The 26,161-nt window shown below is 38.5% G+C and overlaps 1 protein-coding gene across 1 annotated transcript in view; it reads right to left on the minus strand.

Moving 5' to 3' along the window:
- Positions 1-3,386: 3,386 nt before the first annotated feature.
- Positions 3,387-26,161, minus strand: part of LOC110957773 (poly(rC)-binding protein 3-like) — a 28,346-nt gene continuing 5,571 nt past the window's right edge. The window contains exons 2-13 of the mRNA XM_022203969.2: positions 18,574-18,736; positions 18,464-18,487; positions 18,330-18,362; positions 18,089-18,205; positions 16,292-16,423; positions 15,248-15,376; positions 14,093-14,236; positions 12,463-12,504; positions 10,943-11,021; positions 9,597-9,655; positions 8,434-8,603; positions 3,387-7,224 (exon numbers count right to left, since the gene is read on the minus strand). Of these exons, the coding sequence (XP_022059661.1) occupies positions 7,170-7,224; positions 8,434-8,603; positions 9,597-9,655; positions 10,943-11,021; positions 12,463-12,504; positions 14,093-14,236; positions 15,248-15,376; positions 16,292-16,423; positions 18,089-18,205; positions 18,330-18,362; positions 18,464-18,487; positions 18,574-18,648 (1,059 nt within the window). The 5' untranslated portion in view covers positions 18,649-18,736 and the 3' untranslated portion in view covers positions 3,387-7,169. The remainder of the gene's footprint in view (positions 7,225-8,433; positions 8,604-9,596; positions 9,656-10,942; positions 11,022-12,462; positions 12,505-14,092; positions 14,237-15,247; positions 15,377-16,291; positions 16,424-18,088; positions 18,206-18,329; positions 18,363-18,463; positions 18,488-18,573; positions 18,737-26,161) is intronic.

Here is a 26,161-nt window from a genome sequence, read left to right on the forward strand (position 1 = left end):
ACTGAAAGAAAAGTTTCTCTAGTTGTTAAGTGATGGTCAGAAATCATAAAATTCAGCTCATTTTGTGCTCAGAGGATGTTGGTAGCAGCTGGAGTACAGCCAAGGCCTGGAGGGATGTTAAACTCAGCTTTAGAAGGTAAAACCATCTTTGATAGAATGTCAAAGTGGGACAGAAAGTCTGCTACGACTTCCATTATCTCTCAATATCTTAAACCTTTTCATTCACTCTAACCAAAGATTGTTTACATTAGCCACAGTTTGTCCAAAGGCATCTGTTCCTAAATTTAAGGTCGTCTTTCACTGCACTGTGACCCAGTTTTTTAGGTGGCCCAAACCCTTGATCACATTCCGACCCCCCAGTAGAACCTCATTAGGACCCTTCCCTGCAGGATCTAATTGCAGCAGGTGCATGAACACAGGAACCAGCCCATAATCAGCCTTTCTGTTTCAGTATTCAGTAGTATTTTCCTTAGAATAAACCTAGAAAACCATTAGTACTCTGGCAGAAAGTAGTATTTTGGATGGAACAAACCTTAACAATGTAAGTACATGGACAGAAAGTAGTAATTTGGGTGTGATAAACCTTAGTAACCATAAATATATGGAGGGAAAGTTCTGTTTTTCATTGAATAAACCTTAAAAATTGTAAGTCCATGGACAAAATGTAGTATTTTGAGTGGGAGAGCCTATCACTCCCAACAAACATTTTTAGAGCATCTTTTGTCATCCACTGTTTAGAACAACATTCTGGGAACTAAAAGAAAACATTAGTGGAACTTTACAGATTGTTTGTGAAATGGTTCAGCCTCGTCGCCGTGATATGAAGCTTTTATTGGGTAAATAATCCAGGAGACTGAAGATATAACAAACGTGGGCTCCTTGTGTGGTTCTTCTCGTATTTAGTTTTTAATCTAAATTCTCCCAGAGTTCTGCTGTTGTGAAGCTGAGTGTTGTTTGGCAGCATCTTCCTCCTGACTCGGTTAAACTCTTCTTCTCTGGATGTGTTCCAGTGATTTTCGCCTCCACACCTATAAACTCGTCCGACAGCTTCTTGGCTCTCCCCAGAGAATTCTTAATCTACCCTTGAATCTGCCCTCAACCCACAAACCGCTATTATGTGTTTTACTAAAACTGTGGCCTCCCCAGTGAAGCTTCATTCTCCTGCTGCTCTCTGGTTTTATTTCAGGCCGGCAGCGTTTCTCCTCAGATAAACTCCGTCCACTGCTCCACCTTAAACCAGCTCTCTGCCCTACAGGATCTTCTCAAATCCAGAGTCTGAACAATTTATCGCAGCAAACATCTCCTGAGGTTGAGCTGAGAAAATCCTCCAACAATCAGACTTTCCTTCATCGCTCACAGCGACTCGGTTCGTATTAATGGAGCTAAAAGAAGCCAGAGCTGGATTTATCGGTTCTTCTGCCTAACCCAAGCAAAGGTCCTGCTTTGGTGCATAATTAAGCAGCACAGAAGATGGACGTAGGACCTGCTCCGGAGGGAAACCGGCTCTGAATCACTCTGATGTTCAACATCCTCTGTGGCAAAGCAGTCTGAGGGTTAAAGGAGAGTCAGCTCTGATCAAGATGTGGAAATGAGTGGAGACACCTCTGGCTCTGGTCCTCTAAAAATTCTTTTGTTTTTGGACCTGATGATACCCAAACTCTTTTCAGTGTTTCCTTTCAGGGGAAAAATATCCGTTAATTTCAAACTAAATAGTGTTTTTTCTAAACGTAAATCCAGTTCAGTTGTTCAGGAGCGTGATTCTTTGTAGACCAGAATAAACCTGAGTGAGTCTGGATGCAGAACAGTAGAAAGTGTTGGAGGTGAGCTGGTTCAGGCGTCTGTAGCTCCATCGAGGAATAAATTATAAAGAAATGAGCCCATTTTTCCATCAGTCGGGTTAAACTCCAGCTGTCAGAACTCTTTCTGCTTCACAAACCATTTATTTCTTCTGAGTTTCAAACGCAGAACACGCTGAGCATCGTGGGTATTTTTCATCTGTTCATTGACCGCAGGAACTGAAGATATGAAATAAAACAAAGGAAGGAGGAAATACATGATCTGCATTTCAACGCTTTAAACAGAGAAAAGGCTGATTCAGAGTCACAGAGAGCGCCGATGTGGAAAAGATCCACTTTACAGAGAGAAATAGTTCATAAATCAGCATCGGTTTGTAGATGTGGAGAAATAAAGGCCTCCAGAGTCAGATACACAAAGTCTAATAAACGGACCAACAACAGTTAGGAACCAGTTAGTGGATGTAGGTCGATGAGCTGCATTGTGGGTAATGTAGGTGGTAAGTTTTGACAAGAAAGAAGCATGATAAAAGGCTAAAATGAGACACAAGACGACAAAAGCGAGACATCAAACGTCACAAACGAGACACAAAACGAGAAAAGCGAAACCGAAAATGACAAAAAGGAGACACAAAACAACAAAAACAAATCATTATTGGAATTTTCTGGCTGTTTTTTGGTGGATCAGGCTTTACAGGGGTAACACATAAGTCAATACATATTATAAAACCTTGGAAAATAAGGGTTGTATTGATGTAAATAAATAGAAATACTACGAATGGCACTACAGAATGTAAAAATGTAAGAATATGTCCTTTAATGGACTTTAAAGGCCCCGAATAGATGCAGAAATGTAGTTTAAATTAGGTAAATGTGGACATAAACCTGGCTAAATTCATAGTCAGTGTGACAGCTGACATTCAGTGTGAAGTTTATTTCTGTTGAATAGCATTTATTTTTTCCTTACAAAGAGCTGAAACTTCAACAAAACCACAAGATTTTTGTCTGTAACTGTGTAATAATATCTGCCAGTCATTAAACTACCAACACAGAGCGCTGTCAGATGTTCTTATTTGGACAGAAATGAGTTCACAGTGGAGCAACTGAGCGTGAATCCAGCTTTAATAGACTTTAATATTTATTTATTATCAAACATTTCATCGTTTTAATAACCCCGGATGATAGGAGGACATTTTACCTCAGGGATAAATTAATATTTTATCTGTTTTATCTGTAGCTGAAGGAAGGTGTGATTAGAATCTATTTTTCTCTCTAATTAGAATTAATTAAAACTAAATGAGTTTTAATGGTCATAATTATAAGAAATGCTAATTATTTTTCTGCAGATCTCACTTCGACAACCAGTGCTCCAATCAATAATCAGCTGTTAATTGACTTTGCAATCTGATTTTGGCAGTTATCTGTTAAATAAACAAGCCCAGATGAGAGTCCCATTTAAACCCCATCATCTAATTACCATAATTAAGCTTCTCTTCAATAATTAGCTGCATTCCGTCGCTATAAAAACCTCCCCAGGGGCAGTTTTGTCAACTCATACTTCACAAACGATGAAAAACAAAAGCAGACGAAAAGTCACAGAAAGAAAAAATGAAACTTTATTTGTTTTTATAATTACCAACACTTTGAAATTAAAACCTATGTAATTACTCACAACTAATATAGATCTGCACGTTGCAAATAAATCAATCCAAACAAACTTCTATCACGTCTTTTTTCCCCCCTGAACTGCAAAACACACAAACAAAAGCTGAAAAACAAAAACCAGGTTCTTTTTGTCCTGCTGTTGTGAAATTTAAAAAAAAAAACTTTTTTTTCAACACTGCTCTCCTACGAATAAATAACTGAATAAATAATTGCACATTGCACCCTATTATTGCATTAGTTGCAGTTAGTTTCAGTCTACTCAGGCATAAACACAAATAAATACAGTTTCCCAAACACTATGTAACACATGAATATTGATGTTATTGTAAATCACATCACTTACAAATCAATATTCCTGCTTGGCAATCAAATCCATTTTACACAACAAGGTTTAATTTGTCAAATGCACGCTCCAGCAAAACATTTCAATGGTTCACATGCACTGATAACCGCCGTATAAAAGCCAACAGAGGGCGCCCTTCGCTGTTCCAGTCCGTGGGTAATTCACAAAGAATGCCCTCTTCGGTATCTTAGCTAAACCGTTCTAAAAAAGCAAGAAAAATAATAATACAACTCGTTCATTTGACAAACATTCCCATCGAAAGACAAGCTATGACGACTGAAACTGAAAAGAAACACAAACCCATAGTTTCAATGCTAGCACTACGACTTGAATTCACATCAAAATGTAAGAATTATTGCAGAATACTCGCTGACGAAGCATCGCTCGGTGTGTTGGAACAGCATTTGGTCCATTTACAGAATCACATTTACGTCATAAAAAGACATTTTCTGCAAATATGCTTATTAGTTTTCTTGCAAAGATGTCGAGATAGCAAGATACTACCGATAGCCGGCTAACTTAGCTTAGCATGAAGACTAAGCAGGGGAAATGGCAACAAAAACAAAAGTTTAGAATTAAAATGAGGATTATTTTTTTACTGTAATATTTCTGGACACCTCCATTACCTGGCGACAAAAAAATGAAGATATTTTTTAACATTAAGTGAGCCCTCAGATACATGAACACTACAGCCAGGATACTGTTAGCATAGCATAGCTTAGCTTAGCTTAGTTCAGACTGAAAACTGGGAAATTATTTATTGAAAAACTGAATAAAATAAGAATATTTAGGTGCTGGTTAGCTTAACAAAGTTCAGCTTGCTGTCCCCATGTTACTAGGGGTTATGATAAGCTAGCTGGGTGCTAATGTTAGCATCAGATGTAGACATAAAAGTTACATCAGTCCAGGACTTCAGGACTAGAGGTTCAACGATTATTTGATTAGTTGCAAAATATAAAATGAATCTCCGGCTATATCAACAGTTTTTAAGTGAAATAAAGTCAAAATTGTCTTACTGCTGCTTCTTAAATGTGAGTATTCAATAAAAGTAAAATAAAAAAAACAAGTATTTCACCATTTTCTGACATTTTATGGATCAATTTTCTAAACTGTACAAATCCCCACTGTGGGATTAATAAAGACTTTTTGTAAACAGCTAAATGATTAATCAAGAAAATAGTCTTAAGATTATTAGAAATAAGTAGCTGCAGTCCCATTAAGAAAACACATAAGCATGTTTCCCAAAATGTCAAAGTTTTCCATTAAAGGGAACCTATTCTGCTTTTCCGTATGTCCTGTTGCATATGTGATGATACACTGTTGGATTTTTAGCTTAAACAATGAAATCAAAATACGCTGAAGTGAAGTCTGAGGCTCTAAAAACTCGCTTGCCAACATGTTTTCTTACTTTAACTCCGCTTATATTGAACTATAATCTCCTCCAGGCACAGCAAGTCTATAAAGTGCTGCTCACACGCACTGGGAGGAGGCTTCCAGAAGCTGGCCAATCAGAACAAAGTGGGTTTTGAATAAGTGGGAGGGGCATAAAGAGACAGTAGCTAAAATGGCATGTTAACAGGGTTCCATAACTGCATCAGTTTAGGATGAATAAGGATCTTTATGAGCTTTAAAACATCATGGAAATGAGCAGAATAGATTCCCTTTAAGCTCAACGTAGGCGACCAGCAAACAAACAGAAGTGAGTCTGAATGAACTGAGTGACTGTAAATGCAGAACGTCTGTGTTAGGATCGGAGATAACGTGATTCGACAATAACATTCAACAGCTGTTTGTACGTGTCAACACTGAGCTGTCCGATAGAGCATCGAGCAGAAGATGGTGGTTGAGTTACCGAATCACACTGAATATCCCCCACACCTCCCTCTCACAATAAACACAACGAAACCAACGTAGCTTAAGTTAACTGAGCTTGACCGACAAACAGGACGTCGTAAATAAACCCACGCTGGCTCTACTGGAAACCAGCGCTGCCGGATTGTCATCCAACCTGTCCTTTTTTTAAATAAAAAGTTGCTGACAATAAAAAGACATTCAAACCTAAAGCGTCAAATCAACCGCGTGACAACGAAAACAACACGACAAGATGAACAATCGTGAAAAAGAGACTGAGTGGTCACGTCCGCCCAGACCCGTGGGTTCCCCCCAATGAACCCCTGAACATTCCTTGGCCCCAAAAATACCATCCGGCTTCGTCCAAACGCCGTCAAGTTTCGCCTTCGTTCCCTTGTTGTCCGATCCTCTCTCCCCAAAGCTTCTGTTCACCGAGACAAGGGAAAGAAGGTGAAAGGTTTGGACGCAACACTTGGCTTTTAGTCCAACTAATCCTCCCCAACAGAGGCAGTCCAGAGTAAAGTGTTGAGTAGTCTATTGCATGAGCGCCGCGTAGTCGACTAATGTGCTAGATCACAATAGTCCTCGTACAAAACAAATACAGTAGAATAATAAGTTAGTAAACAATCATTTCAATTTCCAGTCAGTGTTTTATCCACTGATGTTTCACTAATTCCCATTCATGCATCTAGAAGCTAGTAATCGGTGCTGATAGAAGGAGGCTACGGCGGGAAGTTTGTCATCGGGGCAGGGAGTAGGACTCGACGTGAATGGCCAAAAATGCTGAGAAAAAGTGTGTGGAAAAGAACAGGAGCACAAAGATATAATAATAACGCTTGAAGGAGCACGTGCACTGAAATACACAACGACACGACACTGAACACATGCAATATAAGCAATAATGTAAATACAGGAACTTAACGTGAGCAGGGAGGCTCTAGGAGTGATACCATTGGCTTAAAAGGGTCATGTGATGCAGCATGGGTAGAGATTAGACAAAGATGCAAATTAGGACAAAAGCAGAACAGTCCAATTTCTTTTTGTTTCAAAATATATTATCAAAATTTGATAATTTGGCTACATCCCACCACACACTCTGCCGATAGCATCACTGAGCAGCTGTTATATGCAAATAACTAAGTTCTACAAAAGTGTTGAACTCGTACTAGTACTTTATACTTTAAATGATGTTCTATGACGCAGCACTGACAGAGAGAAAGAGAAAGCAAGAGATAGAAAGAAAGATTAACACAAGCTGTTCCTAATAAACATTCAACATGCTTTAACAGTTCGCTAAAAAATCTAATCAACAGAGAAATTCTTTTTGTATTGTTTTTTTTTTAATTTATCGTGGCTCTCTGAATGCAGCGAGCACCCGTCTCTCCACGGTGGATCGGAGTGGAAAGAGGTTCAGGATGTTTTCGGAGAGCCAGAGCCAGAGTCCGAAGGGCTTCATCAGGTCTGTCTGCGGTGGTCAGTCGTTGGAAAGGGCCAAACGGAGGAGCCAGGCAGGGATTTCAGGATGTGGTCATGGAAGATGGGTCGTTCCACATGGCCGCCACGTCTCTGAACCTGAAGGAGGACGGCAGGAAATGATGTAAGAAGCATTTAAACTTATTTATACCTTTTGTAAACAACCTACAATCTGCTGGGGGTTGGAAAGATGCAGTATCTTAAAAAATAAGAGCCAAAAGTTCTGCTCACAGGCAGTGGGTGGAGGCTTCCAGAAGCTGGCCAATCAGAATTTTTAGGGAGGCGGGGCTTAAATAGACGGTAACTAAACCGCCTGTCATAAACAGATCAGCATCAATAAAGATCTTTTAGAGCTGTAAAACATTCAGAGTTCCTCTAATGGAGTTCTAGAATTAAAATATAGCGCTGGAAATGAGCAGAAAATGTTCCCTTAAAGCTCAACGAAGACGACTGGTAGTTGAAATAAAGTTACTGACGAAACTGAGCGACTGTGAATGCAGAACGTTCCAGTGGTTCTGAAGCTACTCATCTAAGATATGTGGTTCCACTCAGAAAATCCACAAAATTTAAGCGTAAAATTATGATAATTCATCAAAATCACGTTATTCAACTAATGTTGTTCAAAAATTCACCAAAAATTATGGATTTCCATGAATTAATCTTTGTAAAAATACCAAATAAAAAAACAGCGTTTCTCTTCCAGTAATGGCTCAGCTGTGACCATCAGTCATGTGACAAAAAAATCAGAAAACTAACTTGCTGTGGAGTGTTGTTAAAATACAAATATTATCCAGTAAAATCACAAAAACAGTATTAATGTACATATTATTCTTTAAAGAGAAGGCCCAAATCGTAAATAATCACAGAGAAGAACTGATAAATATTTGTGGCATGTACAGTAACAGGCTTTTATAGTTTGTGAATTATTTCACTGCATTTGAGCGTGTTTTCCTGGGTTTTGTTTGACTAAATTAAGAACATTTGTATAATCCGGTTATAAAATGATGGATTCTGCCACGTAAAGTTAAATAGTTAACAGCAGATTTGTTCAAACTGGTTATTTTTCCTTTATTTTACAGATATATGAAAACTTTATTTGTAGGAATGCAATGTAAAATACTTTAAAGCAGTGATGGCAGAAAGCAGCAGATAGAACAGAATCACAGAAATAAACTCAGATAGAAGAAGCTGACAGACTGGAAGCAGCTGACTGAAAGTTTTAATGCCTCCTTCCTTGTTAGCTTCCTGGCTGTGAGTGTGAATAACAAACAGCTGCTAGCGTAAAAGCCCGTTAGCGCTAGCTCTGACCTGGCGTTGATGAGGTACTGGGCCAGGCTGATGTTGGCGGGGGTCCCTGTGATGGTGATCTGGCGCTCCGATGACCCTTCCATGGCGTTAGCAATTTTGATCTGCGCCCCAGACATCTGACGGATCTCGTTGATTTTGGTTCCCTGGCGTCCGATTATGCAGCCTATTAGCTGGGAAGAAAAAGGGGGCGGGACTTAGGACGGCCGGAGCGCAGACATTTGATTGGCTGTCAGTGAAGCTGGACAGCGTTTAACTCCCAGACTCCTTCAACAAGTCTTTTCCATTAAGGACATCCTCGTTACAGAGCGACTGCCTCTGGCTTCAGGAGGAGGCTGCAGTTCTTCATGTCACATCGTGTTACTGAAAACTTCTACAACGAGCCAAGTTAACCAGCTGAACCCCAAGCTAGGCTGTTATTTGCCCCTGGGGCATTTTCACTCACTGTGGATTCATTTTTCACTGCCTGTACAGCTGCATGCAAAATCATTCAACCCTCCTGATATTTCAGACATTCTGGTAAAATGAGCAACATTATGATTCCTACATCATATAAGAGGTGAACAGTTAGTTTATTTAATATAAAACCAAAGCAAAGATCAAGGTTTAACTCCTAATCCATCCAATATTTACACTTTTTGCAAAAAGCAGGTAGCAGAATGATCCAGCCCCCTATGACGCTGTATCTTCACTTCAATTTTATTTATATAGTGTCAATTACAGTCAAATTGTCTCAAGACGCTTTACAGAACCCATATGCCTGACCCCCAGAGGATGACTTTCAAACTTGTGTTTTTTGGGGTTCAAAGGGTTAAAATTTAAATATTTTGGCTCCATTTAGGAGTCTGAGCTTTGACAGAAGTGTAAGCTGGTTTCTAAGATTTAATCCATAACTGAGGCATTAATTCATCATTATAATCTGTCTAAAAACAGACTTTAATAGTCCTGTAGGAGCTAACAAATGTCCGTGGATGGTTGGAGGCTCCACGGTAACGTCCTCATGGAGCTGCAGGTTTAGGATGCTGGCAGCAGCAGCTAACGGCCACAAACCGCTGAATAAGTGTGAAGACTGGGTGTTTGTGCGGTGCTGCTGCTGAAGGCCAGCAGAAGCCTGGTTTTATGTTATTTTCTGTATAAATGTCTCTGGTGGTGACGGAGGTACTCACATCATTGGGAATGGTGAGTTCATGAGTACTGGCCTGGTTACTGGCATCCAGACCTGCTGCTGAACACAGGAGGGAAGGAGGACACAGAAAACACAGTTTGGCAGGGAAACACTGATGGATGTAGGTATTTATTCTCTATCTGTTGACCAGTAACAGGTCTGTGGTTCTGGAGGGTGAGACTCAGCAGAGCCTGAATGCATCATGTTAAACCCTCACAGTTATTCCATGAAAAAACAACCAGTCGTCCTCCTGACCTCCTCACAATCAGCTGGTTTATTTATCTACAGTAACTTAGCCATGCAAAGTTCATCGACATACCATGAATACTGTCAGACCTTCAGATACATAGAAATGGGTCACAGTGTTGGGCTTTTAATGACTTTTTCCATCATTTCTGAGCCTCATAGTTTCATAAATAAAAGGACAGATACATGAAACTTTCAGGGCTGAAAAATACATTTGAGTTCTGTTTACAAACTGTGAAAATTTCAACTGGTTTGACACAAATAGAATCATGGCTAGGATGTGAAAAAATGATCCTTTCATTGTCTCTGTCTTGTCCTGACCAACCAGCTCCCAACATTACATTTTAGATAGTTTGGACAATTTCTGAGTCATTCTGGAAAAGATGTATTGTGGACAATTCTAAAGTAATTTTGGACAAAATGTAAATATTTTGAACAGTTTTTGAGCTTCAACTGCAACAGCAGCACATCCAGGATATCACTGATTGTTTCTACAACATTAAACTACTGCAGTTTTACTGTTTAAACTGACACATCCCATAATATTGATGCTTAAGTTGGTTATGGAAAGAATGAATGAATCCCAGATTCAATCTTCAGATTGTGACAGCTGGATGGATGTTAAACTGATATAGATTCAGTTTTTAACAGAACTCTCATCATGTGTTTATCCGCTGTGTTTATGAAGTTATGAAGCTCAGAAATTATGGAACTACTCATTAAAAAATGCTAAATCTGGACCTATTTCGATGTTCTTCCAGGGCTTGTAACTTCAGGTAAAACTTTGCACGACTTCACTGAATAAATTAAAGTTATTCTGATTCTGAGGAAGTCAGATTTGGTTGATTTCAGATGAAATTTAAATTCTACTTTCCCAATAAAAAAACACTCTGAAGCAGCTGTACTGATAGAAAAAAGATAGTTTGGGAAAAGCAGTGAAAAGAAAAGAAACCTCAACATCAACAAGAGCAGACCACCAGCAGGCCATGTCAATGAGACCAGTAGGAGCAGAGCAGAAGAAGAAGAAGAAGAAGAGAGAATGTGTTTGTCTCTACAGGTGAGAACGAGAGAAGGATCTTTGGTGAAGAGGTGGGTACGTACCGGGGAAGGCAGGGGTGGTCTGTCCGAGGGGGGTAAAGGGGGTTTGCTGCATAGCCAACTGGTGGAGCTTGCTCAACTGCTGAGGGGGGAGGAGGAGGACAGCAGAGCTATGAGGTCATCATTAAGAACACACTCCGACGCTCACACACGCTCACACACACTCACACACACACGCAGACACACTCAGACACACACTGAGGTCTGTCCAAACGCTAAGAGAGGATCTGAGGAAAGTATCGACACAGACAGGAGAAGGACGAGAGAAGAGACAGCAGAGAGAAGAAGCTCATGGAGGACTTGGCCTGAGGTCCCAGCAGCCTTCTGCTGATCTAAGCCCCGCCCATCCCCATACATAAGCACCGCCCATCTCTAAGCTCCGCCTCAATATTAATCTCTAAGCCCCGCCCATCTCCATACATAAGCACCGCCCATCTCTAAGCCCCGCCCCATCTCCATCTATAAGGTCCGCCACCCTCATGCATGTGGACTGGAATGCTACAGTTCTAGAATGGAGCGCTGCGGTTCTTGGAGAGAATGTTGTGGTTCTAAAAACGGAACGCTGCAGTTTTAGAGGAGACTGCTGCAGTTCTATGACAAAATGCTGTAGCTCTGTAACAGCATTGCTGCTGTTCCAGGATGAAAAGTTCCACTGTTAGAATGGAATAATGCAGCTCGAGAACGTAATGTTGCTGTTCTAAAACGGAACACTGCGGTTCTTCACCAAAGGTCCAGCTCTATGACTGCAGTTCTAGGATGACAAGTGGAATGAAACGTTGCAGTTCTTGGATGCAATGATGCAGTTTTTAGACCAGAATGCGACAGGTCTTGGACAGAAGCTGCAGTTGTAATGATGCAGTTCTAGATTATAGAACTGCAGCTCCAGAATGGAACGATGCGGTTTTTGGAGAGAATGCTGTGGTTCTAAAACAGAGCGTAAAAATAGTGCAGCTTGATAACGGCGTACTGCAGTTCTTGGATGCAACGATGCAGTTTTTGGAACGGAACGCTGCAGTTTGAGACCAGAATGCTGAAGTTCAACAGTGGAGTTCTTGGATGAAAAGTTTTAAGACGAAATTCTGCAGTTCTGTGAAGGAACGCTGCAGGCATGTTGTGGTTCTACATTAAAATGTTCTTGGAGGAATGCTGCAGTTCAAGAAGCTCTGGAACGTCTCTAAACCAAGTTCTTCTAATAATCCACGGATCACAGGCCAGACATGTTGATGTTTCTGCTGCTGCATTGGAACACGAGGCGCTAATATCTGCATTGAAGTCAGGAAATCCGTCTGAATATGAATTAAAGTCCATCAGGGAGAACATCTGCTGCTAAACCTCCTCCAGGCCAAACCCCATGAGGTGACAGAGGGCAGGGAGGCAAGAATCAGAACAGTTAGAAGATAAAGGAATTACATATCAGAACAAAAGCTGTATTAATATTAGATAATTAATATTAATAAGGGAGAGACAGAGAGAGAGAAGAGGCTGAGAGAAGGAGAGTTTCTGCTGCTGGGGTTAGAACTCACATCTGGATGAGGGATGGCGTACTGTCCCTGGATGGTGTAGGCCTGAGAACAGCAGGAGAACATCTGGTTATGGTTCTCATACAGAACACAGAGACAGTCTAACAGGAGCTGCTTTAAGTCAAACATCGTCACATTATTTATCTCCTGAGCTCTGTTTGTTTAACGTTACACAGAAGTCATGCACTATGGATTCCCTGCCATGTTCTGACTCCACTCATCAATCAGATCCAGTTGAATTAAATCGATAAAGGACGAGTCAGACGGTGGGGAGGTGAGGGGAGGTTTGGAGGAAGCCAGAGGAGTCCTGTCCTGTTGGATGTGTGGTTTCTGGAGGCCACGGAGGTCAGAACTGAGATAAAGTCATTTTATCTCAGACAAGACGGCAACAAAAGCTGCTCTCTAAGAAGGACATCAAGACTAAACCTCCAGATTTATCTGTTTTAGAGCCGTTACCAGTATTATCTCTGATAAAAATATAAAAACCTCTGTCTATATCTGTTGTTTTTGCTGCAGTTTTCCTGTCAATTAACACATTCTCTGTTAATAAATAGGCTTCCTAATCATCATGGGAATCATAAATCAATCAGCCAATTAGTATTTTTACTGTATTTTTTTAACATATTTTAATATATTTTTACTGTATTTACTATATTTTTGACTATATTTTTTATATATTTTCAACATATTTTAATATATTTTTATTGTGTTTTTACTATATATTTCCACAATATTTTTAATTTAGCCAAGAAATGCGTAAAAATAACAATTTCAAGCTTGCCAGAAGATTTGCTGAAGTTTTCAGTTTAATATTTTATCCATTAAACTCTAACTTATTGATTAATAATAACATGGATGGCTTTGAATATTCACAGACTAAAACCTGAGCTTAATGTTTTATGTCTTTGTTGCTTCATGTCGTTCCTCTGGTGTCCACTAGGTGGCCCCGTCAGGTTTTCCTGCTTCCTGCTCACATTTACCTGTTCTGGTTCCACTGAGGAAAAGACGTGTTTTAAAAGCTCTTCTGCTTCCTTCTTGGTGAGTTTGAATCATTAAAACCATCATTAATTTTAATTTAATGATCATTTGAAGGTTGAGAGCAGATTTGTTTATTTTAACCAGACTTCCTGTCATCTGCTGACCAGTCTAAAGTCTGGACACTCCTGCTCATTAAATGTTTTTTATTTATTTGTATTATTTTCTACATTGTAGATTAATAATGAATATTAGCACTGTTTTGTTTACAACATAGTTCTATCTGCGTTCTTTTATAGTTTTGATGTTTTCAGCATTAATCTACAACGTAGAGAATAATTAAATAAAAACTATTGAAGGGGAAGGTGTGTCCAGACTGTTACCTGCTGGTATAAGTCTAGTAGGTTTTAATTAAAGTCGTTTTTTTCTGTGCGTCTGTCCAGGATTCTCACAGAAACGCTGCCTCGCTCTCATCATTTAAAGGTAAGCTGGCCAGAAATCCAACCTGACGGAGCCTCCGGACCATTTTTCCGTCTTAATGTCATTTATCTGAGCTTGCTCCGGGCTCCTGGAGGTGACAGTAAACAGCAGTGAGGGTTCATGCTGGTCGGGGGTGAAGAGGGTGAGGAGGGTGAGTAAAACCTGGTGCGACACTAACAGGCAGTGGCTGGTGCTGCAGTAAGAGGCTGAGGTTGGCCGTGGACGCCCCCAGTGGGTCCGCTCTTACCTGGCCACCTGAAAAGATGACAGGGGTGGAGGCAGGCTTGGGGCGGTAGGGGATGGTGGCACCTTTCGGTGGGGACTGGGGGGAGCAGAGGGGGAGAGAGTGGAGGGGTGAGACGTGGAGAGAGTGTTAGAGAAGAGTGAACAGAGAGAGTGTCGTCGTGAGGCCAGAGGGACGGTGCCGAGGGAAGACCGGTGACACAAAGTGCTCTCCACTGTGAGGTCATGCCGACAGAAAACGTCCAACGAGGTTCAGTCACACCTGGATAATGATGTCACAGCTTTACCTGGAACACCTTCAACTGGATAATGATGTCACAACTTTACCTGGAACACCGTCACCTTTATAATGATGTCACAGCTAGACTTCACCTGGATAATGGTGACCTACCTACAGAGTGTCTACAGAGGTTCATCTCTAGAGACTTACAGTTACGTCACTAATGTCCCGGCCGGTGAAACGATGGAGGCCCGGTGGAGGACTGGCTGAGCAGACAGTTAGAGTTCATAGAGTTAAAAGATCCACAGCAGGACTATCACAGGTTAGAGTTCATAGAAAGACTGCAGCATCAGAGCAGCTTCAAGGGTCAACAACAGCAAAATCACATAAAAAGCAGCATCTTTTGATTTAAAGATGTGGTTATAATTAATTATTGAACCATCAACAAGTCAAAGTTCAGATTAAATAGCTTCACAAAGGTCTGTGGAAAAATTAAACTGCTTTAAAAGGATTTTGATTTTGTAGGAAAATAAATAAAAGTAAAACATATTGGGTTTTATTCAGTTCTTGATGCTGTAAAAGGGATGTTTTAATTCAGAGTGACTCACATTTTCCACCAGAATGAATCCATAATCAGCAGGTGGTGATTTTAGGACAAATTTTCATCATTTTGTTTCTTTATCAGTTTTTTTTTTACATAGTTATGCAGAACTTCACTGCTTGTTTCTTATGAAAACTGTTCTGCAGAGATTCAAACAGATGCTTCGGTCATAAAAAGACAGAAGTGTTTCCTGGAGATCAGCAGAAGCTTTAAACTAATGATCAGGTGAATCTCTGATGTGTTCAGGCTAAATAAGCTTCCTCCTGTACCTCCAGCATCACCACACAGATCTGTTTGACACACTGGATGATGGCCTCTGGAGCTCCTGAGATGGTGACGGCTCGCTCCGTGGAGTTGGGCAGCATGTCTCCGGCTACCTGGACCTGAGCTCCTGTGGACTGGAGGTAAGAAACCGACAGAAGAACACGTCACGGACACAGAAATCCATCTGACATCCACTCTGATTCCTTTTAAAACAGCCTCACACTGATACCAGAGAGCAGAATGAGCTCTGAGCTTCAGGGAATAGGAAGGATGGGAAGCTCTGTGGGGCTGGAAAAAATGTTTTTAGCTGTTAAACTTATATTTAAAGGCTAAAAACACCAAAAACAATTAATCTAACTATTAATTAGTGTTTTTGGCACTAAAAATTACATTTAAAGACTAAAAACACCAGAACAAAGTATTAATTTAACTGTAAATAATCTCTTTAGGTGTTAAACTTATATTTATAAGCTAAAAACACCAAAAAATATATTAATTTAACTGTGAAAAAGGGTCCACAATTATAAATAAAACGCTGTAATTTCTTCTGTTCGGTTTAACCATCAAATTACACCTATTTTCTGTAGAGAAAATCAGCAATAAAATCTATGTTTTTATAGTAGTCCTATGCCTGTATTTTCACAGATGTTCACTTTTTTTTTTTTACAGATGTTGAAGTTTTCAGTTTCAATTATTTTTTAAACTGTTAAATTACAGATAATGTTGAGTAAAATCACAGAAAAAACTATACATTTTCATGTCAACTGTAAATAAACTGTAAATAACATTTTTTCCACTAATAATAATATTATTTTACAGATATGTATAATCTTGTTTTTACTGATTTTTTACAGGCACCATTTTTTCACAATTAATTACAGATAATATCAAGTAAAACTGCCAGAAAACAGTATTTATTTCTACGTTAATCTACAAATTATATTTAGTTCTTTCACAGCATTTGACTAGAATATTACACATTTGTTTTTAATGTATTGAAATCTGCAAAATTAGATTTTCCGATTATAAATTCAGTTTTCCGTCCTCACCTCTCTCATCTCCTTGATTTTGGAGCCTCCTTTCCCGATGAGGGATCCACACTGGCTGGCTGGAACCACCAGCCTCAAGGTGACCGGAGGTTTGCTGGTGGCCGGACTGTTGCTCATGGAGTTGATGATGTCCTGGAGGAGTCAGAGAGCAGCTTCATCACAGAAATAATTGTAAAAGTTCTATGATTTTACTGGTTATATCTGGAAAATAAGAGTTGATTTTGTCTGATATAATTACAGTGCAAAAAGTGGAGTTTTATTATCTTATGATTTGTAATAATACAGATATTTTTGCCTGTGATCAATAAAATTATTAAAAACTATTTTAGATGTTAAAAAAATTAAAGTTTAAACTGCACGAAAATGTATTAAAAGAAAACAAATCTGAGGATTTCCTGGATTCTCTTTGAGCTAAAGAGTGAAACTTCTGCTTTATGCTGATGATACTCTACTGTTTAATTTAAATGTTCTGCTTTATGCTGATGATACTCTACTGTTTAATATGAATGTTCTACTTTATGCTGATGATACTCTACTGTTTAATTTAAATGTTCTACTTTATGCTGATGATACTCTACTGTTTAATATGAATGTTCTACTTTATGCTGATGATACTCTACTGTTTAATTTAAATGTTCTACTTTATGCTGATGATACTCTACTGTTTAATATGAATGTTCTACTTTATGCTGATGATACTCTACTGTTTAATTTAAATGTTCTGCTTTATGCTGATGATACTCTACTGTTTAATTTAAATGTTCTACTTTATGCTGATGATACTCTACTGTTTAATTTAAATGTTCTACTTTATGCTGATGATACTCTACTGTTTAATTTAAATGTTCTGCTTTATGCTGATGATACTCTACTGTTTAATTTAAATGTTCTGCTTTATGCTGATGATACTCTACTGTTTAATTTAAATGTTCTACTTTATGCTGATGATACTCTACTGTTTAATTTAAATGTTCTGCTTTATGCTGATGATACTCTACTGTTTAATATGAATGTTCTACTTTATGCTGATGATACTCTACTGTTTAATTTAAATGTTCTGCTTTATGCTGATGATACTCTACTGTTTAATTTAAATGTTCTGCTTTATGCTGATGATACTCCACTGTTTAATTTAAATGTTCTGCTTTATGCTGATGATACTCTACTGTTTAATTTAAATGTTCTGCTTTATGCTGATGATACTCTACTGTTTAATTTAAATGTTCTGCTTTATGCTGATGATACTCTACTGTTTAATTTAAATGTTCTGCTTTATGCTGATGATACTCTACTGTTTAATTTAAATGTTCTGCTTTATGCTGATGATACTCTACTGTTTAATTTAAATGTTCTGCTTTATGCTGATGATACTCTACTGTTTAATTTAAATGTTCTGCTTTATGCTGATGATACTCTACTGTTTAATATGAATGTTCTGCTTTATGCTGATGATACTCTACTGTTTAATTTAAATGTTCTGCTTTATGCTGATGATACTCTACTGTTTAATATGAATGTTCTGCTTTATGCTGATGATACTCTACTGTTTAATTTAAATGTTCTGCTTTATGCTGATGATACTCTACTGTTTAATTTAAATGTTCTGCTTTATGCTGATGATACTCTACTGTTTAATTTAAATGTTCTGCTTTATGCTGATGATACTCTACTGTTTAATTTAAATGTTCTACTTTATGCTGATGATACTCTACTGTTTAATATGAATGTTCTGCTTTATGCTGATGATACTCTACTGTTTAATTTGATTGTAAGTCTGTTAAAGTCTGAATGTTTTACCTCCTCAAACTTGTAGGCGATCATGGCAAAGGCCTTGAAGATGGCGTCTGTTGGTCCGGTGATGGTGACGATGCGCTCAGGACAGTTCCCCTCTGAGATGTTGATCCGAGCACCACTCTGTAGGGCGACAAACACAACAAAAATACACAATGTCAGGTCAGAAACAGCAAAAATACACAATGTCAGGTCAGAAGCAAGCATCAGAAGTGTTGGATTTTATCTGGAGAAAAGCTTTTCTTACATCTTCACGCATTTTCTTCACCGTCTCTCCTTTCTGGAAGCAAAGTAGAGAAGCAACAGTGAGATGTTTGGTGTGTTTGCTGCAGCTGTTGTGATGCTTTATGTGTGTTGAGTTGTGTTGTTTCTGATAACTACCTTTCCTATGATGCTCCCCACCTCCTGCAGAAACACAACAACTGAAATTAGTTTTTCTCTCAGCAGATCATTGGACGGTTCAGGAAACAGGAAGTCTTTTATTTTGGTACCTTGCCATGCATCAGCAGCCGGATGGTCAGTGTCACATTCAGTCCGCCTTCTGATTGGACCTTGATGGGCTCCATGTCGGGATTGGACGAGAAGGAAGGGGCGTGGTCAGAGAGGAGTCGAGGGCCAACGCGAGTGTGATGGTGGAGTCAGCCAACCGGTCGCCTGCCAGGTACGAAGAACACACCAAAATTACAGCATTTATCCAAGCAGAAGCTCTGAAAACAAGAAGAACTGTTGGAAAATTCACCAAATGTGAGCTGAGAATTTAGATAATTCAGCACAGTCAGCTTAGTCAACATGTCTCATTTTAAAAAATCACCAAAAATAAACCATATGATCAAAACAGATTCTATAAAAAAAAAAAAAAAAAATCAACAATCCTTGCTGCAATTTTGAAGTCATGACTGGGTTAGTTGTGATCAACAGTTATGTGACAAAAATTCAGAGAATTTTCAGATGAACTGCAGGCAGTGTTTCCAAAGAGCAGAGATGAGACGACAAAAGACAACATTTATAGAGGCAGAAACTCTAAAAACGGGAGGAATTGTTGGATTTTCACCTGAAACTTGAGGGAAATTCACCAAATCTAAACTTAGAATTCTGATATTTCATCACAGTTACCTTAATCTCCACGTCTCGTTTTAAAAAAAATCACCAAAAATAAACAATTTGATCAAATCGGATTTTATTAAAAACAAAAAATTCAGTGATCCTTGCTGCAGATTTAAAATCATGATTGACTCAGTTTTGTGAGCGCTGCAGTAAAACCTGTGTTTGTTGGGACTATTTTCAGTGGCGGATTAATCCACACATGGAGCTCTAGTGAGAGTCTAAATGAATGAATTTTAATTGGTAGCAGGATGCTTTTATTTACTGTTTTTGAGGAGAGAAACTTAAAAACTGAAATCTGAAGCAGGAATAAGTGCAGAAGAAGAGACTGAAGGCTGCATGGTTGCCTCCGGCTGCAGGAGACGTTTAACTGCAGATCTGATGGTGGTAAAAGTGTGAAAGGTGGAGAAAGGAGCTGCAGCAGTGAAATGTAGGAATGTAGGTCAGCATATGTCTGCTCACGAGACGAGCCGTCCAACGACCATATTTATTTATATCGAGCCGCTTTCAGCTGCATCTCCTCTGATTCAGCCTGACAGCTGATGGAGTGAGTCAGGAGGGTTTACCAGAGACAGACAGCAGGGGGCGCCTCAGTCCACCAGCTGATCAACACACAAACATCATCAGAGACATCCAGAAACATGCTAACATGTTCCCATCATCAGAAACATCCAGAAACACGTCAGAGGCTGACAGGATGAAAGCAAAGCATCATTTTAAAGTTAATAATTAAAATAAATCGATAAAAGATGAAAAATTGATTCATTTCAAGTGGAAAATTAGTTTAAAGTGCAAATTATCAGAAAATATCTTGAGATATTTGCTGTTTTTGTTCTGCGTTAAATAAATCCAGATGAATGTGGTTTTAAAACACAAAAAAACACCTTCATGTCTAATTCTGCTTAGAGTGAAAATTTTGTCAGTTTACTGTGGAAAAAGTAGCAAATCTTCAGTCTGATGGCAGATTTTGGTTCTTTGTTAGCGTCAGAATAGACTAAAATAAATAAACTGATGAACAGTGAAGTCATAAATCTGTGTTTTGTTTTTTTAAAATGTCAGAAAACGGTTAAAAAAATACAGATCAGAGCTTTTAAAAGTGCAAAATGAAGCCTAAAAACAGTAAAGAATCCAGTTTATGATGACAGATGGTGAAGAAAGTCTCCATAAATTCACATTTTTTTACTGATTTCTCTACAAATTCTGTACATTTATTGATGCAGTCACTGAATAATATTCTCTCATTTATATCCGGGTTTGTTTCAAGCTTTAACTCATTTTTATACAGAGAAGCATTTTACATTGAGTCATAAATATTAAAATACGCCAACATTAGTTAACTGACTGGTTGTTTTAACGTTCAGTTCTTGTAGTTTTACAGAAATAATAAAAAGAAAAAACATCCATCCATCATCCATCCATCATCATCCATCATCCATCCATCATCCATCATCATCTATCATCATCCATCCATCATCCATCCATCATCCATCCATCAACCATCCATCATCCATCCATCATCCATCATCATCTATCATCATCTATCCATCATCCATCCATCATCCATCCATCAACCATCCATCATCCATCCATCATCCATCATCTATCATCATCCATCCATCATCCATCCATCAACCATCCATCATCCATCCATCATCCATCCATCAACCATCCATCATCCATCCATCATCATCCATCCATCATCCATCCATCAACCATCCATCATCCATCCATCATCATCTATCATCATCCATCCATCTTCCATCCATCATCCATCCATCAACCATCATCCATCCATCATCCATCATCATCCATCCATCATCCATCCATCCATCATCCATCCATCATCCATCCATCAACCATCCATCATCCATCCATCATCCATCCATCATCCATCCATCAACCATCCATCATCCATCCATCATCCATCATCTATCATCATCCATCCATCATCCATCCATCAACCATCCATCATCCATCCATCATCCATCCATCAACCATCCATCATCCATCCATCATCATCCATCATCATCCATCCATCTTCCATCCATCATCCATCCATCAACCATCCATCAACCATCCATCATCCATCATCATCTTTCTATCATCCATCCATCCATCATCATCATCTATCCATCATCCATCCATCATCATCCATCATCATCCATCCATCATCCATCATCATCTATCCATCATCCATCATCATCTATCATCATCCATCCATCATCATCATCCATCATCATCTATCCATCATCCATCCATCATCCATCATCATCTATCCATCAACCATCCATCATCCATCCATCATCCATCCATCATCCATCATCATCTATCCATCATCCATCCATCATCATCTATCCATCAACCATCCATCAACCATCCATCATCCATCCATCATCATCATCCATCCATCATCCATCATCATCTATCCATCATCATCTATCCATCATCCATCCATCATCCATCATCATCATCCATCCATCATCATCCATCATCCATCCATCATCCATCATCATCCATCCATCATCCATCCATCATCCATCCATCATCCATCCATCAACCATCCATCATCCATCCATCATCATCCATCATCATCCATCCATCTTCCATCCATCATCCATCCATCAACCATCCATCAACCATCCATCATCCATCATCATCATCTATCCATCATCCATCCATCATCATCCATCATCATCCATCCATCATCCATCCATCATCCATCATCATCTATCCATCATCATCTATCATCATCCATCCATCATCATCATCTATCATCATCTATCCATCATCCATCCATCATCCATCATCATCTATCCATCAACCATCCATCATCCATCCATCATCCATCCATCATCCATCAACATCTATCCATCATCCATCCATCATCATCTATCCATCAACCATCCATCATCCATCCATCATCCATCATCCATCCATCATCCATCATCATCTATCCATCATCATCTATCCATCATCCATCCATCATCCATCATCATCTATCCATCATCCATCCATCATCCATCATCTATCCATCATCCATCCATCCATCAACCATCCATCAACCATCCATCATCCATCATCATCTATCCATCATCCATCCATCATCCATCATCATCTATCCATCATCCATCCATCAACCATTCATCATCCATCCATCATCCATCATCCATCATCATCTAACCATCATCCATCCATCAACCATCCATCATCCATCATCATCTATCCATCATCCATCCATCCATCAACCATCCATCATCCATCCATCATCATCATCATCTATCATCCATCCATCATCCCTCCATCCATCATCCATCCATCATCCCTCCATCCATCATCCATCCATCATCCATCATCATCCATCCATCCATCCATCAACCATCCATCAACCATCCATCATCCATCATCATCTAACCATCATCCATCCATCAACCATCCATCATCCATCATCATCTATCATCATCCATCAACCATCCATCATCCATCTATCATCATCATCATTTATCATCCATCCATCATCCCTCCATCCATCATCCCTCCATCCATCATCCCTCCATCCATCATCCATCCATCATCCATCATCCATCCTCCATCCATCATCCATCCTCCATCCATCATCTGTTTTTATCTGAGATGTTTCTGAAAAATAAAATCTAAAAAATAGGACAGTTTAACTGTTGATTTAACATTAAACTATAATAGGGTATTTTAATGATAATTTGTGAGAATCTGGTTGTTTTTTTACCGTTTAACTGCTTCTATCTTTACCTTAAAGCAGACATGCAGTAAACTGGTTGTTTTTTACCGTTTAACTGCTTCTATCTTTACATTAAAGTAGACATGCAGTGATCGTGGTGCTTTTCTGTCCACATTCGGCCTCTAATCTACGGCTGATGCTGGTTGGAGGCCAGAGGAGGTTGACAGATAAGAACAGGATTCTGCTGCCAGCTGTCTCTCCAATCTCCAGAGAGACCAGATTACATAAAAGCCTTAATCCGGGTTTAAGACCGAGGCCAGCGGTGCAGGTTCTCTGCTGGGGCAAAAAAAAGGGAACAAACCTCCAAGATTGCAGCAGGATTGAAGCCGATGATGAAAGTTGAGGCAGAAAGAGGAATAAAGGTGTTTAAAGATGAGAATCATTCCAGAATCTGCTCCAGAAACCAGCAGATAGATGTTTAGATGTTTAAAAGAGCCTCCGTCTGTGCAGAGTTTCCATTTGTTAAATTACAGAATAAATGGTTTAATTTACTCCTTAAACAGACAAATCTGTAAATAATGTCACATCACAAATCTGTATTTTACTAATAGTAGTTTAAGATCTTAAAATGTGAAATAAAAATTAAATTTTACTGTATTTAAATCAGTGAAAATATAGATTTTTAAACAAATATTTATTTACATTTTTCAAAATAATAATTATTATATTTGCAGATATTTTAATAATGTATATTAAAAATAATCCATAAGTTTGTCAAATTTATTTTAAACATTTTTCCAGTTTTATTAAATTACAAAATAAATAACTGTTCTTTATTTTGCACAAAATACATTAAATTAAACCAATCAATAAAAAAATCTGTACATAAATCTGTAAAAAAACATATTCATTATTTGAAAAAATATATTAAAATAATAAAAATAATAATAAACTGTAATTTTACAGATATTTTTCCATTAAAAATATTGTGTATTAAAAATAATACATACATTTTCATAACAGTTTAAAACACATTTTCCTTTTTAAAATGAAATCATATTTAATTAGCAATTACAGCAATTCTTAAAAATGTAATCACTTATTTTTTTTTGTATTATGAACATAATTCTTAAAGTTACACTTGTTTAAAAAAATCTATTTATATTATTCTATATTTTGCATGAAATATAATAAATTAAACCAATGAATAAAACTATGTACTGAAATCAGTAAAAAAAAATTAAAGCATGATTTTACAGATATTTGCTGTTGTTTCAAAATAGGAATCTGTTTTTTCAAATTAAATAAAGTTAAACTGCAGATAGTATCTGGTAAAATCTAGTTAATAAATATAGATTTTTTGCAGTCAAATCCATAAATTATGCCCACAAATAATAATCAGTATTTTTACAAATATTAATTTGTTCCTTTTCAGGCTGTCCCTATAAGCATACACACTTTTAATGTGTTTCAATCAGATAAAACATTATTTTACAGGCCTATTTCCTGCTTTTTTTCAGTATTTTTTGAGTTTTCCAATATAAAGAAGGAACCTTCAGCAGGACTGAAGCTCCTGATGAAAACTTGAGACTAGAATGAGGAAAAAGAGGCTCAAAGACGAGACTTTCATTCCATGTTTCTTCCTTTTTAGTGTTTTATACTTTGCACAGTAAACCCCAAAAGCTTCATTAACCATGCCCGATGGGTACGTCAGCGGGGTTATTGCGTTCGGTGCGGTATCTGGCTGAGTAAGTATGTATGTATGTATGTATGTATGTGGCTATGTCCGGTCCGATATCTCTGCAACCGCTGAAGTCAGGATGATCAAACTTGGCACTGAAGATCAGTCTAAGGTCCCCTGCTCAGTTGTGAAGTTACAGGTCAGCAGATCAAGTAGGGAGGGAGATACGTACGATGATCAAAATTGATACATATTGCATCAGTTGTATAGGGAGGGCAGGGTTTTCGCCAGCAGAGGGCGTAGTTCTGCCCTCTGAGGGCTCATCTAGTTGTCTTTGTTTTCCAGATGGAGGTCAGTAAACTGTAGATGATGGAGATCATTAAACTGTTGATGATGGAGGTCATTAAACTGTAGATGATGGAGGTCATTAAACAGATGATGGAGGTCATTAAACTGTAGATGATGGAGATCATTAAACTGTTGATGATGGAGGTCATTAAACTGTAGATGATGGAGGTCATTAAACAGATGATGGAGGTCATTAAACTGTTGATGATGGAGGTCATTAAACTGTAGATGATGGAGGTCATTAAACAGATGATGGAGGTCATTAAACTGTAGATGATGGAGATCATTAAACAGATGATGGAGGTCATTAAACTGTAGATGATGGAGGTCATTAAACAGATGATGGAGGTCATTAAACTGTAGATGATGGAGATCATTAAACTGTTGATGATGGAGGTCATTAAACTGTAGATGATGGAGGTCATTAAACAGATGATGGAGGTCAGTAAACTGTAGATGATGGAGGTCATTAAACTGTAGATGATGGAGGTCATTAAACTGTAGATGATGGAGGTCATTAAACTGTAGATGATGGAGGTCAGTAAACTGTAGATGATGGAGGTCAGTAAACTGTTGATGATGGAGGTCAGTAAACTAGATGATGGAGGTCATTAAACTGTAGATGATGGAGGTCATTAAACTGTAGATGATGGAGGTCATTAAACTGTAGATGATGGAGGTCAGTAAACTGTTGATGATGGAGGTCAGTAAACTAGATGATGGAGGTCATTAAACTGTAGATGATGGAGGTCATTAAACTGTAGATGATGGAGGTCAGTAAACTGTTGATGATGGAGGTCAGTAAACTAGATGATGGAGGTCATTAAACTGTAGATGATGGAGGTCAGTAAACTAGATGATGGAGGTCATTAAACTGTAGATGATGGAGGTCAGTAAACTGTAGATGATGGAGGTCATTAAACTGTTGATGATGGAGGTCAGTAAACTGTAGATGATGGAGGTCATTAAACTGTAGATGATGGAGGTCATTAAACTGTTGATGATGGAGGTCATTAAACTGTAGATGATGGAGGTCAGTAAACTGTAGATGATGGAGGTCATTAAACTGTTGATGATGGAGGTCATTAAACTGTAGATGATGGAGGTCATTAAACTGTTGATGATGGAGGTCAGTAAACTGTAGATGATGGAGGTCATTAAACTGTAGATGATGGAGGTCATTAAACTGTTGATGATGGAGGTCATTAAACTGTAGATGATGGAGGTCAGTAAACTGTAGATGATGGAGGTCAGT

This window comes from Acanthochromis polyacanthus, chromosome 22 (genome assembly GCF_021347895.1).
Source record: "Acanthochromis polyacanthus isolate Apoly-LR-REF ecotype Palm Island chromosome 22, KAUST_Apoly_ChrSc, whole genome shotgun sequence".
Lineage (NCBI taxonomy): Eukaryota > Metazoa > Chordata > Actinopteri > Pomacentridae > Acanthochromis > Acanthochromis polyacanthus.